The sequence below is a fragment of the Artibeus jamaicensis genome, unplaced genomic scaffold, assembly GCF_021234435.1.
Source record: "Artibeus jamaicensis isolate MK-2021 breed Jamaican fruit bat unplaced genomic scaffold, CSHL_Jam_final contig_388, whole genome shotgun sequence".
Taxonomy (NCBI): domain Eukaryota; kingdom Metazoa; phylum Chordata; class Mammalia; order Chiroptera; family Phyllostomidae; genus Artibeus; species Artibeus jamaicensis.
Window position 1 is genome coordinate 1498298 of NW_026521813.1, and position 16591 is coordinate 1514888.

General features: G+C 37.7%; 1 protein-coding gene across 1 annotated transcript in view; it reads right to left on the reverse strand.

Moving 5' to 3' along the window:
- Nucleotides 1–16591, reverse strand: part of ADGRB3 (adhesion G protein-coupled receptor B3) — a 736029-nt gene that overhangs the window by 365554 nt on the left and 353884 nt on the right. Inside the window, exons 11-12 of the mRNA XM_037139787.2 lie at nucleotides 12742–12810; nucleotides 8509–8617 (exon numbers count right to left, since the gene is read on the reverse strand). Of these exons, the coding sequence (XP_036995682.2) occupies nucleotides 8509–8617; nucleotides 12742–12810 (178 nt within the window). The remainder of the gene's footprint in view (nucleotides 1–8508; nucleotides 8618–12741; nucleotides 12811–16591) is intronic.

Below are 16591 nucleotides of genomic sequence, written 5' to 3' on the forward strand. Positions count from 1 at the left end.
GTCCTAGTACTCATGTATGTAGACTCCCTCCATTTCGACAAGTTGTCTTTCTGCTGTAACACATCTTACCCATGCACAACCCTCGTCAAGCCTGGCTTCAGTAGCTCCTCTTGTCTTCAGAACCATCCTAACCAGCTGTCAGCATGCCTCTTCGATTTTATTTCGCTTCCTTACTTCCACACGTATATGCTTTTATCAAAATAGACTGTTATCCCCTACACATTCCTCAACTTCACACTTCTGTATTTTTTTTGTAAAAGAATGTTCTGGAATGAAACCATTTCTTTGCCACTCACAGTCCTTAATCTTGAATTGTCGACAGTCCAGTCTATGCTTCAAAGTCGACACTAAGTGGCTCCTTCTCTAAGGAGTTTTTCTAGGTCTTAACACAGAACAGCATCTCTCAGATGGAATCTCTGTTAACACTTGGTTTTTATGACATGCACCAAGTGTTCTTGGCATTTTATTTATTTATTTTATTTGTTTATGCTCACAAAAATAGACTGCAATTTCCTGGTTAAGATTACTCATTTATTGTAATGACCTGAATCACTTAGGGAAATGGTAAGAGATACAGCTTCTAGGCTAGTAACATGTGACACACCACTGATCTCCCTTGACTTCAGTTCAATGAATACAAGTTCCAAGTTCAAAATTAAAACAATGATAAAGAACAGGCTATTCTTACCAATAAAGGAAACAAATATAATATGCTACATGAAGTTTTGTGGAAAAGAGATGACTAAAAGCATAGTAAGAAAATGATAAAGCACTCTGCTGCAACTGTAGATGGATCTTCAGAACAATGGACATCCATGGGTGCTCACTATCACTCCAAAGTCTCATGTGTTCTCTTCTGTCTTTGGAAGTGACAAGACCTGGGCCTCCAATATTTACTTGTTTCCTTTTCAGTGCTTCATATTCTTTGTATTTCCCTCAAATCATTTCTGAATCATGAATCTAATTTTTATCATTTTAATAATAAAAATGATAAAAAAGGAAGAGTTTCAAGAGAGTGTGGTTGGCAAGGTATAGAGGACATAAAGGTTGAAATATGGGCAGGGATTAAATTGTCCATAGGGATTTTCCAGAAGGCTTTGCTGAGAGGAATTTCAGCAAAGTGAGGAAAGAAATGCTGAACTGCAAAAGACTAAAAAGAAAATGTCTGGAGAGAAAGTGTAGAAAGCAAATTTAAACAATTTTTTTTAGCCCTACCCAAGGACATGTTTTCATTGCTTCTAGAGAGATAAAGGAAGTGAGAGAGATGGAGGGGAAGGGAAAGGGGAGAGGGAGGGAAGGAGAGAGAGAGAGTTCTCTATATGCCCTGTGTATCAAACCCTACACCTGGGTGTGTGCACTGACTGGGAATAGAATCCACGACTCTTTGGTTATGGGACAGTGCTCCAAACACCTAAGCCACACAGGTTACAGATATACAAATCTTTAAAGAACATTTTTGTTAAAGAAAAATAACTAATTTTAAATCATTTCTGACCTGATAATAAATTTTTATAAAAAAGCTGACAAATTTACATTGTTATTGTAAACCACTTAGCTATACAGAATGTTTAGAGCACTTAGGATATAATTTTATAATAAACTGAGTCATGTTGAAAGTTGAAATCTCTTTGTAGCATATACATTTTTCACATTCATCCATTCATTTATTCAGTATTTATATTAGCTATTAGCAGATGATTAGTCTCTAGTGAATGCTCATTCACTTTCATTTATTATAATCATCATACATCTATTTTGAATGTCATATTCATATGTGAATGTTAAAAATAAATATCTACTTAAGATAAATTATTTCATAAATTCATTGGCTTGTTTAACATCTTTCTTCATAAAAGTATTTCTTCCAGCCATGGCTGATATGGCTCAGTGGATTGAGTGCTAGTCTATGAACCAAAACGTCCTTGGTCTGATTCCCAGTCAGGGCACATGCCTGGGTTGCAGGCCAGGTCCCCAGTAGGGGGTATGTGAGAGGCAACCACACATTGTTGTTTCTCTGCCTTTTTCTCTCCCACCCTTCCCCTCTGTCTAAAAATAAATAAATAAAATCTTTAAAAAAGTGTTTCTTCCACACCTTATATTAATCATTCAGAGATCATGAGTCTTTTGAAAAATTGATCAAAGTTAAGGTGCTGCTCCCTCCAAGAATGAACATACATGCATACATACCAAAATGTTCATGGACTGTAAACAATAAAAGCATTTCATTTATCAAAAGCTGGTACAGGTAGAGACATTTTTTTAAGATAAAAGAAGCTTTAAAAATTTTAACTTGAACCATTTTTTAGAAAAGTTTTCCAAAATATATTACTTATTTTTCCCACTATCCTAAACCAGATTATAGAAACTTATATTTTGATGAATAAAGAACATGATTTTAGACCTAAATTACTGTCCTTTGCTCTAGAACTGCTGTTCTCAAGTCCGAGGCATGAGGAGTCATTGGTTCCCACAGTGTGGGCTCCTTACCCAGCTGCATTCTTTCCCTACTTCACTTTCCCTGTTGTTTCAGCACTTCATCTCTTCTGTTCGCTATATCTGTGCTTTTAGCAGCACTGTCTCTGCTTCCAATTCATTCTTTCTAAACCAGGTACCAGAAAATGGAAATGCTACACTGTATTCAAAGTTGAGCCCTGGGTGGTGTAGCTCAGTGGATTGAGCGCGGGCCTGTGAAGCAAAGGATTGAGGTTCCATTCCCACTCAGGGCACATGCCTGGGTTGCAGGCCAGTTCCCAGGGGGGGACACATGAGATGCAACCACACACTGATGTTTCTCTCCCTCTCTCCTTCCCTTCCCCTCTCTCTGAAAGTAAATAAATAAAATATTTAAAAAATAAACAAACAAAAAACAAAGTTGAGGCATCAGTGAGGCTCTGAGATTCTCTTATTGAATTGTATGGTCTTTATGATAATTATTTTTGGTTGTTCAACTTGGTCTCTTTCTTCAGGAACTTATTATTTATGTTCCAGGGAAGTGAGGTGGCTATTGATACAGGCTTTATGAAAAAACTGTAATTCATGGAAAATACATGATGATTGAAGCCCTTTAAGTAGTGTATTAATCTAACACACTCTGAAGGAAAAGGCCATCAGGGGTTATGAACCATTCTTAGTTAGCTAGTCTCCATGCATCACATGTGCCATGTATGTGCACACATGAACATGTGTGTTCATATGCATGTGTGGTCAATATAATGAGCTCGATGCTGGATAATTAACATTTGGACTCAGGACGTAAGACAAATAAGTGTCAACTCACATGTCTCATAATTTCTGTTGTAAGATATTCTCTGTGTTCTTATCCAAACATATTGGAAATACTAGACAAAAGCATAACCAGGTAATCATGTATCAATATCAAATTGGAAAACACAAAGAATAACAATAGTAATTGTTATTCATGTTATCAAATTTAATACTAGTGGATTATGATGGTTGATGTTATATGTAACTTAACTGGACAAACAGCTGGTAAAACATTATTTCTGGGTGTGTCTGCCATAATTTTTCTGGGAGTGGTAGCATTTGACTCAGTAGACTGAGAAAAGGTTTCCCTCATCAATGTGGGTGGGTAATATCCAGTCCACTGAGGGCCTGAATAGAACAAAAAGGCATAGGAAGGGCAAATTTGCTCTTTCTTCTTGAGCTGGGACATCCACCTTTTCATGGTCTCGGACATCAGTGCTCCTGGTTCTCAGGCTGTTGTATTCAAACTAAAACTCATGCCACTGGCTTTTCTGGTTCTTAGACCTTCAGACTCAAACTGAAAATACAGAATCAGCTTTCCTGGCCTCCAGTTTGCAGACAGCTGACTGTAGATGTCTGAGTTTCCATAATCATACAAGCCAATCTCTTAAAATAATTTTTTCTATATATCTACAAATATCACATTGGTTCTATTACTCTGGAGAATCCTGACAAAAATATGTATATACTTTAGAAAACCCTTAAATACGTTTTTTAAGTTTTTATTTATTTTATTTTTAGATAGAGGGGAAGGATAGGAGAAAGAGAGGCAGAGAAACATCAATGTGTGGTTGCCTCTCCTGCACCCCCTACTGGGGACCTGGCCTGCAACCCAGACATGTGACTGGGAATTGAACGAGGGACCCTTTGGTCCACAGGCTGGAGCACAATCCACTGAGTCACACCAGCCAGGTGAAAACCTTTAAATATTATTGAGAATAACTTTCTTCAGGTCATCAACTACAGTAAGTTGGGCCCTGGAATAGTATTTGAAGAAATCAATAATAAATAAGATATCCTTGGGGCAGTGTAGTAATGTTTGGGATTTTTATTCACAGAACATATGTACTTTTTTTTCTAGCATGTGGATAATTAATGCTACATAAATAATCAGGCCAAATGATGACACTGCCATTATATAATACTAAAGACAATATAGGATGATACTGGCTTTCTTTGCATCATTAAATTTCTTTGAGTTACTCTGCTCAGTATACTTAAAGTTTGGTGATGATAAAGACAGTAGGTAAGCCTAGAGAACCTAATCAAAATGCAAAAAAACACGACACACACTTTTCAAATAAGCAATTTTAGGAAGTCCAAAGAAAGGTAAAGAAGAAGAAATGTTTGCAATTTATGAATATTTATGAAACTTTTATAGCAAAAAAAATACTAGTACTATAGAGCAGTGGTCCCCAACCTTTTTGGCACCAGGGACCAGTTTTGTAGAAGAAAAATTTTCCACAGACCAGGGTGGGATGGGAACAGGAGGCAGAGCTTAGGTGGTAACTCAATGCATCCATGGATGGAGAGGAGTGAGCTTGGCGACCCCTGCTATAGAGAATTTGATGGGACAGTATTCAAACAGCCTGATTCAAGTTCCAATTTAAGTTTACTAGACCCTGACACTGGCTTTGTTGTTGTTTTTTTAAGTTTTTTCCAAAAGGCATTCTGAACAAGTGCCACGCATTGATTTGATCATACTTTTTTAAAAAAGATATTTTATTTACTTATCTTTAGAGGGCAAGGGGAGGAGAGGGGGAGAGAAATATCAATGTGTGGTTGCCTCTCATGTGTCCTCTGCTGGGAACTGGCCTGCAACCCAGGCATGTGCCCTGACTGGGAACCGAACTGCGATACTCTGGTTTGCAGGCCCATGCTCAATCCACTGAGCTATACCAGCCAGGGCTTGATAATACTTTTAATTAGCAATGCCTTTCACTTTTATTTCCTAATTTTAATTGTATTTTTCCATTACCATTTAACCCTGTTATGTTCCCTCCCTGTTCCAATTGTCACACTGTTGTCCATGTCCGTGAGACCCTTCTCCTTTTTGCTCAATCCTTCTATCCCTAACATCGATACCACAATAGCTGTCATCTTGCTGCAAGTCTGTCTCTGTTTTACTTCTTAGTTCAGTTTGTTCATTAGATTTCACATATAAGTGAAATCTTCTCTGACTGGCTCACTTCACCAAGCATAATGTTCTCTAGGATACAAGAGTAAGTTTAAAATGGATTAAAGACTTAAATATTAGACTCAAAACCATAAAAATCCTAGAAGAAAACATAGGCAGTAAAATATTAGACATTGCTCATAGCAATATTTTATCAGATATACTTCCCTAGGCAAGGGAAACAAACAAAAATAATAAACAAAGGGGACTGTATCAAACAGGATTTTGCACAACAAAGGAAAATATCAACAAAATAAAAAGACAACCCACAGGATGGGAGAACATATTTGCTGGTACATCTGATAAGCGGTTAATATTCAAAGTTTACAAACTACTTACACAACTCAACACCAAAACAACAACAAAAAACAAAACAAAAAACAAATAACCCAATTAAAAATGGGCAAAGGACCTGAATAGACACTTCTCCAAAGAGGACATCCAGATGGCAAATAGATACATGAAAAGATGCTCAATGTCACTAATCATGAGAGAAATGCAAAATAAAACCATGAGATACCACCTCACACACGTCAGAATAGCTCTCATCAATAAATCAACAAACAACAAGTGCTCCCAAGGACATGGACACAGGGAAACCCTGGTGCACTGTTGGTGGGAATGCAGACTGGTGCAGGCACTGTGGAAAACAGTATGGGATGTCCTCAAAAATTAAAAATGGATCTGCCTTTGACCCAGTGATCCCACTCCTGGGAATATATCTGAAGGGTCCCAAAACACTAATTCAAAAGAACATAAGCACCCCTATGCACATTGCAGCGTTAATTAAAATCACCAAGATACGGAAGCTGCCCAAGTGTCCATGAGTAGATGAGTAGATAAAACAATTATGAGACGTTTACACAATGGAAAAACTACTCAGCCATTAAAAAAAAAGTAGAAGAAATTTTACCCTTTGCGACAGTATGGATGAACCTAGAGCAATCAATGCCTTTTAGAATTAGATGTAACAATTACAAAAAGGAAAAAAAAACAATATCTCTTCGATTTTTCTCCTCATTTAAAAAAATAAACTCCTTTAGGAACTGTCCAATCTGACAGAGCAGCCTTCATGGTCCTTTTACACCAAAAATGTCCTAAGTAAGGCCCTTAGTTGACTGTGGGAACAGAGGGGTAGGCAGGGTAGGCAATGTTGTGGGGAGAGATTGGGACAACTGTAATAGAACAATAAAAAAAAAAAAGAAAGAGCCCTGGCTGGTGTAGCTCAGTGGATTGAGTGCGGGCCTGCAAACCAGACAATTGAGGTTCGATTCCCAGTCAGGGCACATACGGGGTTGCAGGCCAGTTCCCTGCAGGCCAGTTCCCAGCAGGGGACGCACAAAGGCAACCACACATTGATGTTTCTCTCCCTCTCCCCTTCCCTTCCCCTCTACAGATAAATAAATAAAATCTTTAAAAAAAAAAAAAAGAAAGAAAGAAAAAAGGCCCTTAGGAGAGCGGCTCCAACTTGAATGACCAACAACATCTCTAGAATCTTCTAGGTGCTTTCCATGCTCCCCCATCATGAGAACCCCACATGCTATCCTTTATTCCACAGACTGCCTTTCTTCTCTTTGCCCAGTCACTTTTGAAGTGGACATATAATTTGGATTTTCTTGGATTTCTGGACTCATCCACAAAGACACCATTTTTGGTCCTTTTTTCTTTTCACTGCCCCTAGCAAGGGACAACTCATTCCACTCCTGAACCAGCAGAAGCTGCTGGACACCTTCTCTGGGGAAAAATCTGTGCCTTCAAACTGATTTAGAAGGTGGATTAAGATATAAATTTAACTGGCAAGGCCTTATGCATAAAGATGGTAATGGGCAAGGAAAATGTTTCCAGACCCTGAAAAACTCCATTATACAGGCTTTCCTCAGTGGAAGAATATTACCAGTAGTTAACTATTGCCCATTATAATTTGAGGTCACCCTTGCAAAAGATTATCTTAGGATCAGATCAATCTCAGCAGGACTAAAGGACCTTCAGAAGAAATCAAATATAAAATGAACTACCAAAAGACTTAATCATAAAAAAGTATGCCCTATACCAGTTGAACTCTCCTAGTTAACTCCCCCACTAAGGTAGGTCTCTTCTTGATGCAGAAACTAAGCTTAAACATCTAATGAATAAGAATGTGAGGTAAGATCTATTCAAACACATTACTCTCTGTAGTTCAGTGGTCTTCATGTGAAGACTACTATAGCACGCAGATGAAAAAACACTGAATTATGGTAACATTATGAAAAGGAACTTTAAAAAACAAGAAAACTATAAACCTATATCAACTCCATGTGTTCAATACATAAGACTATTTTTCACCCTTGCTATTTTTTTTAACTACAAAGAGAAATGTGCCATTAGGTTAACGTAATCACTGTTGGCCGAATGTAACTGTGGCAGCCTCGAGGTGTTTGCAGGTTTGCTGTGTAATTTCTCCTTGTAAGAGATAATGTTAAATGCAACCAAAGGAAGAAGCATGTTTTCAGTGTATGTGCTCTAGCATCCCAGAGTTCACTCCAGAGGAGTCTGAGAGACCCCACTGTGTCTCAGAAGCCACTCAGGCAAACTTCAGGGGCTGTAATAGCACCATGAGCACAACCCTTAAAGGCATTCGGGAGGGCTCTACACCCCATGCAGATTCAGCACTTCCCTGGGACAACTAGCAAGAAAGGAACTCGGCACCCTCTTGAACAATGTATGATGGACTATACTCATTTTTTAAAAAAGAACATTAGAGTATATATTATATATTTTCAACCTTAGATTGGATAGCAATGAGAATTAGCAAATGGAAAAAGAAGCACATTCTCCTTTAAAAATACATGTGCAGATAAAAACAAACACGTCTATATGCATTTATACAAATGAATGAAGATGCATGCATGTGTGTGTAGTGTATATGCGGTTGTGTTCACTTAAAAATCAGACACCAAATATTCATAATACATTCCTGTCAGATACTTAAAGATAGAAACAGTGGACATTACATTTAGAAGTGGATGGCGGAAATACTTGCAATTTTTTTAAAATTCTAGTAAGATTTTGGGAAAAATCCTATTTCTTACCTACATTTCCAGTCATTAAGTATGAATTCTGAAAGTCCATCATTCCCATTCCAACAATGTGTATAAAATCTTCAATCACCTGCATTAACTCTATGGAGCCTGGATAAATCTACAAAAACAAGGAAAGGTTAGAGTGAAATACAATTTATGAAATAGAATATATAACCATAACTTTTTAAAATCTACATAAGAAGGCCACACATGAGCTCTGATTTATTTAAAGATATTTCTGCAACTGGCAGGAATTGCATTTTTTAAAACTAATAGTGGAAGAATGACAGCAGGTGCCACACAGCAAGAATGCTGGAAGTGATATGGTGCTGGGATTAATATTTTAGAAAGGTATGGAAACTCCAGATATCTAATAGATCGTCTATTTAGAGACAGAGCGTCTTTATTTTTGGTGGGTTCCTTCCCTCACTTAAATATAATAAAGAACAAATTTGGGGGCTTTTTACATTTTTCAATTAGCATCTATACGATGAACACTGGAAGAAAAACCAATTATTGATGCCATCATGAAGATATTTACAAACTATTAAGTTTAATACTGCATAATAACTGAGTATCTTGGGGTGATATTTATTTTTAATAATTATAATAGTCACTGTATAAATAACTTCAGGAACAATTTCAGGATCACGATAATAGCTCCAGTGTAGGTGCTTTGCATATACATACACAGAACAAACCAACCGCAAATTGTACCACCTCACACACTACAAACAAATGCATGTTTGCTTTAAAGATGACCTTATTCTGATAATGGCTTACCATGTGTGCAACATAAAAGCCCTTTAAGAGGTAGCATTAATTTTAGCATGTATAACCCATTATGCTTGTAATGTCAGCCTGCCTTATATATCCCTACTAGAACAAAAAAAGTCTTTTGAAGTTAGGGTTATTTCTTTTCCCTATTTAGCACCACTGCAGCCTCTAGCCATGAAAACATGAAGTAGATTAAAGAGTTTTAGTGGCTTTGTGTTTGCAAAGGCTAGTGCGGAGGTGAAAGCAAACAGAAAAGCATACAGGAAGAGCCAGAAGAAGGTCGGAGGAGAGGAAGACCTTGGGCAGTGAGAGTAGCAGGCACACTGTTGTATTTTACAGAAGCTTGTGGCTGTGCCCGTCTAAAAATCAAACACTGAGGATATATATTTACTCACATATACTTGAAGACATCAGCCATGGATATTACACTTACAAACATTTGGCATAGATAGTTTTTTTTTTAATTTCAGAAAGATTTGGAAGAAATTCTGTGTCTTACATAATTTCCAATCATTAAATATGAATTCTGAAAGTTCCTCATCCCCATTCCAAAAATGTGCATAAAATTTCCATCCACTCCAAGCTTCCTGGCACTACTCCATGTTTCCTTCTGCTTTTGTGTACACAGACCTATATACGAGTATGCGTAGTGTAAAGGCAAATACACATTCAAAATAAGTTTAATTTTCCCTGGTGAAAATAAGAAATACCCTTTCCCAAAGCCTCTCCCCCTCCATTTTCTTTGAGCATTTATTTTCTAGTAATTGTTACATCCATTCTCTGTCCCTTTGAAATACATATAAATCTTTCAAAAAGTAAAAGATTCTTCTCAGCTTAAAGACTGAGGCCTCTCTGAAGTGCAACTAGCAAGACAGTGTCTCTACCTCTCAGGTTCTGTGGGGGCCTAACTGCAGCCAAGCACATGCTCTCAGCTGCAAACCTACCTTTCGTCCTTAAGATATATGAAGCTTTTTTTTTTTTACATTGGGTAAAGCCAATGAACTAATGAGTGGTCCCCTCAATTACCAAGTAAAATTCGGATGAACTGCGTGTGACAGATTGTGCTATCATGTCCTCTTACCTGAGGACTAGTTACTGTTTATCTTGAGGACACAGGTGACGTGTTGTATTTGTTCAACTATAAAAAAGGGTGAGATTTCTTTTTGTCTTTGAATTCTCTTAGCAGATTGCCTGTGACATCCATCACATTCTGGTTTAATGCTTATTCAATTAAAAAATTATTTCTCTTCTACTTTGTGGGTAGGTTTTCTAGGCTGGCAGATGATTTTGTTTTTAACTGCATTTTCCCAGCTGTAGTTAAAGGTGGTAGAGCACAGGTTAGTAACCTTTTTATATAAAGAGCCAGACAGTAAGCATTTTAGGCTTTGTCGGTCAGGGAGTCTCTGTTGGAACAACTCAGCTATGTCCTTGTCTCACCACAGCAGCCATAGATATCATGTAAATGAATGGGTGTGGCTACACCCCCCAGTTTGTTTACAAAACCTGTATCAGGCTGGATTGGGCTCACTGGTTGAAGTTTGCCCACTCCTGCTACAGATGCATGGATTTCCAATATAATGAAACCACAGAAAGGAGTGCCATGACTGAAATTAAAATGGCTTGTTGTGACCGAAATGGACTTGTCAGTTCCAATCACAGTGCTGGTGTATAAAATAGTGCAATATAAAGTGTAGCCTTTTTTTCCACTTTGGTATACTATGTTCTGAGTAGAATGCTGTAACTAAATATAGTTTGATCCTTTATAACTGTGGTTGATGTGCAGCAAACAATTTCTAAAATGACTGTGGTTTTTTTTGTTCAAAGGTACAGTATTTGTTAGCAAAAACCTCCCGATGTCAATATTTATCATGTTATTCAGCTAGTTTTCCAAGTGCATATATAGCTATGACTTGTGTTTTATTTTGCTGAGGCAATTCTTTTAAAATAAGATAAAGGAACTCTCCAAGGACAAGACACTATCTTTGGTGGATTTTAAATAGTGCTTATTTCTGAGGAGTTCACCCTTGGTGCCGCAAACTTGGAAACTCATTTACCATGTGGCTGCATTTATGACAACACCTTTTAGAAAAAGCTACAGAAATAGTTATTTTTTAAAAAGCATTTAGGATCATCACAATTGAAAAATAAGTACAAGATAAGACTACACAGTTAAGTCAAAATCACAAGTGAATAGATGGATTATGGATTCAGGATTTTCCATGGATGAGTTCTACCACCATTCACTGTTTGCTCAAGTTGGGACCTCACAATAAATACTGGCATCTGATGAATTGCCATCTGGTTTTAAATAGGTTATTAAAAATGGCTCTAAATATCTCCCTAATTAACAGTCTCCAGCATTCTACAAAGATGTGCTTAAACTCTGCAGCAGTATTCTAAGGAAAGACACCATTTTCTTAGAGTGAGTAGATTAGGCCTTTTTCCTTGAAAAAAAGCCAAGGACGAACATAAAATTCAAACCAGTAGAAAAGGATTCAGAATCTTAAACTAAGGAGTGATTTTTTTTCCTGCTATGCCAAAAGCATAGAATTTGTGCCTAATAATGAGACGGACCCACGCTGGACCACTTTCAAGACTCCTGTCATCACACTAACAGAGGTCAGGCTTCCTTCAGGGACCCGGAGAGTGACTGCAAAGGGACAAGGGCGGAGATGGCTCGACTGGACCTCAGACAATGCTCTGATTTTCAAGAATGCATTGTTCCCTTGGAATCTTTAACAAGGGTCAAATAGAAAATTTAAAGAAGTTTAACATTCAGTTAAATTAAATTTTTACAGGATTGTAAAAAAACTTCACATTCCCCTCTCTGAGCCTCTAACCTACCTTTTCTGAAATCTAGAAAAATGTTATTAACCACATGTCAGTATTGCGCAAGTGGCCATGAAAAGCACTTCAACACAATAACTAAACCAATAAGGCCGCTTGCTACGCTGATCATGCTTGGCAGGAAGGAAAAAAGCAGGATTTTTCATTTTGACTTTTAAAGTGAGAACTCATATTTGCAACTCTTGGCTTTGAACCAAAATGCACATCTGTATATATGATCCAGGCTTCTGTGTGTTGTAGTAAATGCAAATGATGTTACTTGTTAGACTCCACAGTTCCATGCACAATACATGGGTTTAGATTTGCTGTCTTTACCATAGTCTGTAGACAGGAAAGAAACTGAACAACAGGACATGTAGTTGTTATGTATTAATGCCCTAAAGACATAAATTAGTTAAACCTGCCCAGTTTCCTCAACTTCAGAAAGATCATTCATTCCATTGATTGTTATGATAAAAGAGATCACTTGTTTTCTCTAAAATTAGTATCATGTGATCAACAATGACTTTGAAAAGTCTCCTTTTGTGTTCTTGGAATAGCCAGCCATTCATTTCCTCACATATTTTTAAACTTCATTTAGCCAGCTTCACTTTAAGTTATGAAATACTTCAGGCTTACCTGTTGTGCATCTTCCCATTTTTCTTTGTTTTCTTCATCTAGAAGGTTGCTAACTATTTGAAAGAAGTTCTGAAAATTAAATTACATAAAAGTTTAATGTTACATGAGAGAATATAATTTTCAACAATATTCATTTGGTCTGATTTTATGATAAGAGTATAAGCGCTTTGCAATATTGCTGTATGACCCTAACATTTTTTTCCAGAAGATCTCTAAGGATCCTTCCTCAGCACCATAATTCTAGAATTTCTATATTACTTCACATATACACCTCGGTAGACATCGGAATAGGTAAAACACTTATTTCACACATAACAATGTGTTCTATTATAGACTCTATATTCTAGTCTGTCATGCCATTGTACTTATTTCCTTAAAATAAGTTTTATTCCTTCTGTAATAAAAGCCCCATGTTTGTGTTATCAAACAACTCATATGGCTAATTGTGAGCTGTCTGGCTACTGGTGTTGCTGTTGGAATGAGCGTTACAGTAAAGGCATCACCGTGGGCAAAATCAAGATGAGTGACAGGCTTCCTCAGTCAAATCCTGGCTCTGCCCTTCCTTGTTAGTTTTCCTTAACTTTTACCACTACCTATTTCAAAGATTATGTGCTCAATAAACTTCAGCTATTTTCAAATTGTGTTTTTTAGTCCTCTGCTTCCTGCTAGGAAACCACAATGGAGAAATGAATAGACACAGCAACATGTTTATATTAAGTTCCAAATCCTTGTCTTCACTCTCACCCCTAACTGTTGAAGACTATTGTTGAAGACTACAGTGTAATAGGACCAAAAGTGAGCTTTTCCCTTTCTCTTTATGTACAGACAGGCACAGTTTGGCATCCAGTTTCCATCCCCAGTGTCCACACTGCCAGAGTGTGGGTCTCAGTTCAGTTCAGGTGTGATAGTGCTAATTTCACACATGAGAGAGGTTTACCAGAGACACACTTCCCTGTCCTCTCATGACGCACTGGGTCTTCAAGATGTAGGAGCCAGGAGAGCAAAACCAGGGCACCTGCTGAAGATGAACAGTGACTTGGGGTCATAAGAGACCTGGGAAGTGTAGAGTCAATCCAAGACATTTGTCTTAAACTACGTAGACAGCAGTCCCTTGGTTGGGTCCTCAGAGGCTCTTCTCACTGGTCTGTATGTTAATTCAGTAGGAGCACTGCCTCATACTGATACATCAGGTTAGCAAAGGACTCCCTCAAGGGAAGAACTAATCATAATTTTTGCCTTGTCATTCTTCTTCTCTATCTAGCTTTTCAAAACAGGCCTTCATTTTAATTCAAAATAAATTCACCTGGGTGTTTTAAGAAGAAAAATAAAGCTGCTTCATTTCTCTTCTCCTGTGGTCTGAAGTTGTTAGTATCTACATTTAATTGCCCTAGTTATACTATTTATTTTAATAGTTCCTGGCAATCACATGGTTGAAACATGTTTTGAGTCATAACCTCTAGAAAAGTTACAGAAAATTTTATGCAACTCTTGAGAAAAATTGCAAGTCTGTTTAGGACCCATTTTCAGCTTGTTTAACCTTTTTTTTTGTATTGTACTACCAGCTTTTTTCTCCACTTAAAATTTCCTGGTTGGAGTGATAACATTTTAAGGGCTTAGTCCATTGAGCTGTAACTTTACCTATGGGCAGAAAGAATTAACCTTCAGAGTTCTCCAATTGCCTGTGACTGCTTAACTCAGTAGGGGGCACGGTGCTAATGAGGCAAAAGTTGCAGATTTCATCCCCTGTGCATGGCAGTTAGCTGTGCTGAGGTGCATGACCGTGCTCTGCGCCTTGACCCCTGCCAGCTTTCATACAAAATGCATGCTGCTGCTAACGAGAGACACCAAGAGAATGGGAAGCAATTTGTGCAAATGCATCTCCATTTCTGGGAAAATATTTCAAAGTGAATGGTTTGCTGACTCTACATTGTACGTGAGCATGCATACAATTCCTTGACCAAAATGATACATGCAGAGTTCAATTATTTTAAAATCAGCAAAGGGTACACATACAAACACAAATTATTAAAATATACATTCGACTAATCAAACAGAGAATACAAGAAATGTTTTTGTAGCATTTTCTAAGGCCAATAAATCAGACTTTACTAACTCAGTGTGAGAAAGTAGTACAGAATAAACTTTTTCTTCCTCCGTGTAGGCCAGATTTAGGGATGATCAGTTCTGGGGCCATGCAGGGGCACAGTGAGCTAAGCCTAAACTTCTCAGGTGGGGGTTGAGGGACAGTCTTTCTTATTAGTGTACCCTCGGCACATAGAGTACCTTTTCCATATCAGGCATTTAATCAGGTCCTAACTTAAAGAAAATGCAGTGAGGCAGCCCATAATGACATTTTGGTCAACAATGGACCACACATACTATGGTGATCCCATTAGGTTATAATAGAGCTGAGAAATTCCTATAACCCAGTGATATCATAGTCATCTTAAAGTAATAGGGCAACACATTACTCACATGTTTGTGCTGCTGCTGGCAAAAACGAACCTACTGTGCTGCCAATCATATAAAAGTATAACATGCAGTTATCTATAGTACATAATAGTTGACAATGATAATACATTACTATGTTTTTGGTTTATGTATTTACTATACTATACTTTTACCATTATTTTAGAGCATACTATACTTCTACAAAAAATAAATTTGCTCTAAGAGCATGCCATATTATGTCAGCAGCAGCCTCATATATCTCATGTCTCTTGATGGTATGGTTTTCTCTTTGCTTAATTCAGTCTCCTGTTGTTTTGTTCATCATTGCCCCTAAGCATTCACAAAACAGTGAAATCACCTAATAACGCATTCTTCAGAACATGACTGTAATGAAGTTACAGAGTCTGTACACCTCAGGTTCTCTAACAGGACTCAAGCATCGTTTGTCTGAGCTAACTCTGCTCTAATCTGCTTCACACAAGTTGGGAAAATACATTTCTATGTATAGCAATTCCTTTTGACATTTGCTCAAAGATCAGACTGTTAGATAAACAGAGCAGAAACAAACAGTATTTTGAACATGGGACTCATAACATTTCATGCCACTTGACTAAATTTTTGAGAAAAGAATGAAGCAGTTTCCATGGCAACAGATACACTACTTGCTTAGAGTTTTTTGAGAGCTCTGCCAGTTGTGCTAATATCTCTCTTTTAATAATTTATGGATCAGGTCACTTTTGTCAGCCCCTGAGTTACTTGTGACAGTAGATTTTTGTTTTGCCTTGTCTTGATAAGGTCTAATCTCTATGGCTTAGACTGATTTGAAAAATTCTGTGTCTTTGGCAAAGTCTAGGTCTAGGCCTTGAACTAGGAAAAGCTGGTTTAAAGTTCCCCCAGCATTTATGAACTGGGTGGTTCTGGACTAATGTTATCCCCCTACATTATACATCTCTAACCTATAAGAGATGGCAATAGGTGTTGGGAAGCTTGGAGCTAGTACGTACCACAGTATCTGACAAATACTAAGGGCTCAGTATACGGCAGCCTTATGATTTTATGTCCTCTGTGTTACCTTTTTTATGACTGGCTGCATGATTTATCTTTAAAGGCACATTATGGCAGATGTGCACCTGTGATGTTGCTCTAGGCTTTCACAACCACAGGCACTCTGTCCAATCCTCTTTTATAGTCTGTTCCTCTCTGGGAAACATGTAGCACACAGAGCCGATCAACCGCCAACTTCAGGGCCTACAATTCACTCAACAGAAAAGTGTTATTCCTAAGTATGCATTCTGCTGAGAGGGGTTTTCAGTGTCATTATCATAAAATACCTACTATGTGAAAGGCACTGTGCTCAACAGTTATTGGGCACAAAGATCAAAGAGGCATGACTCTGCTT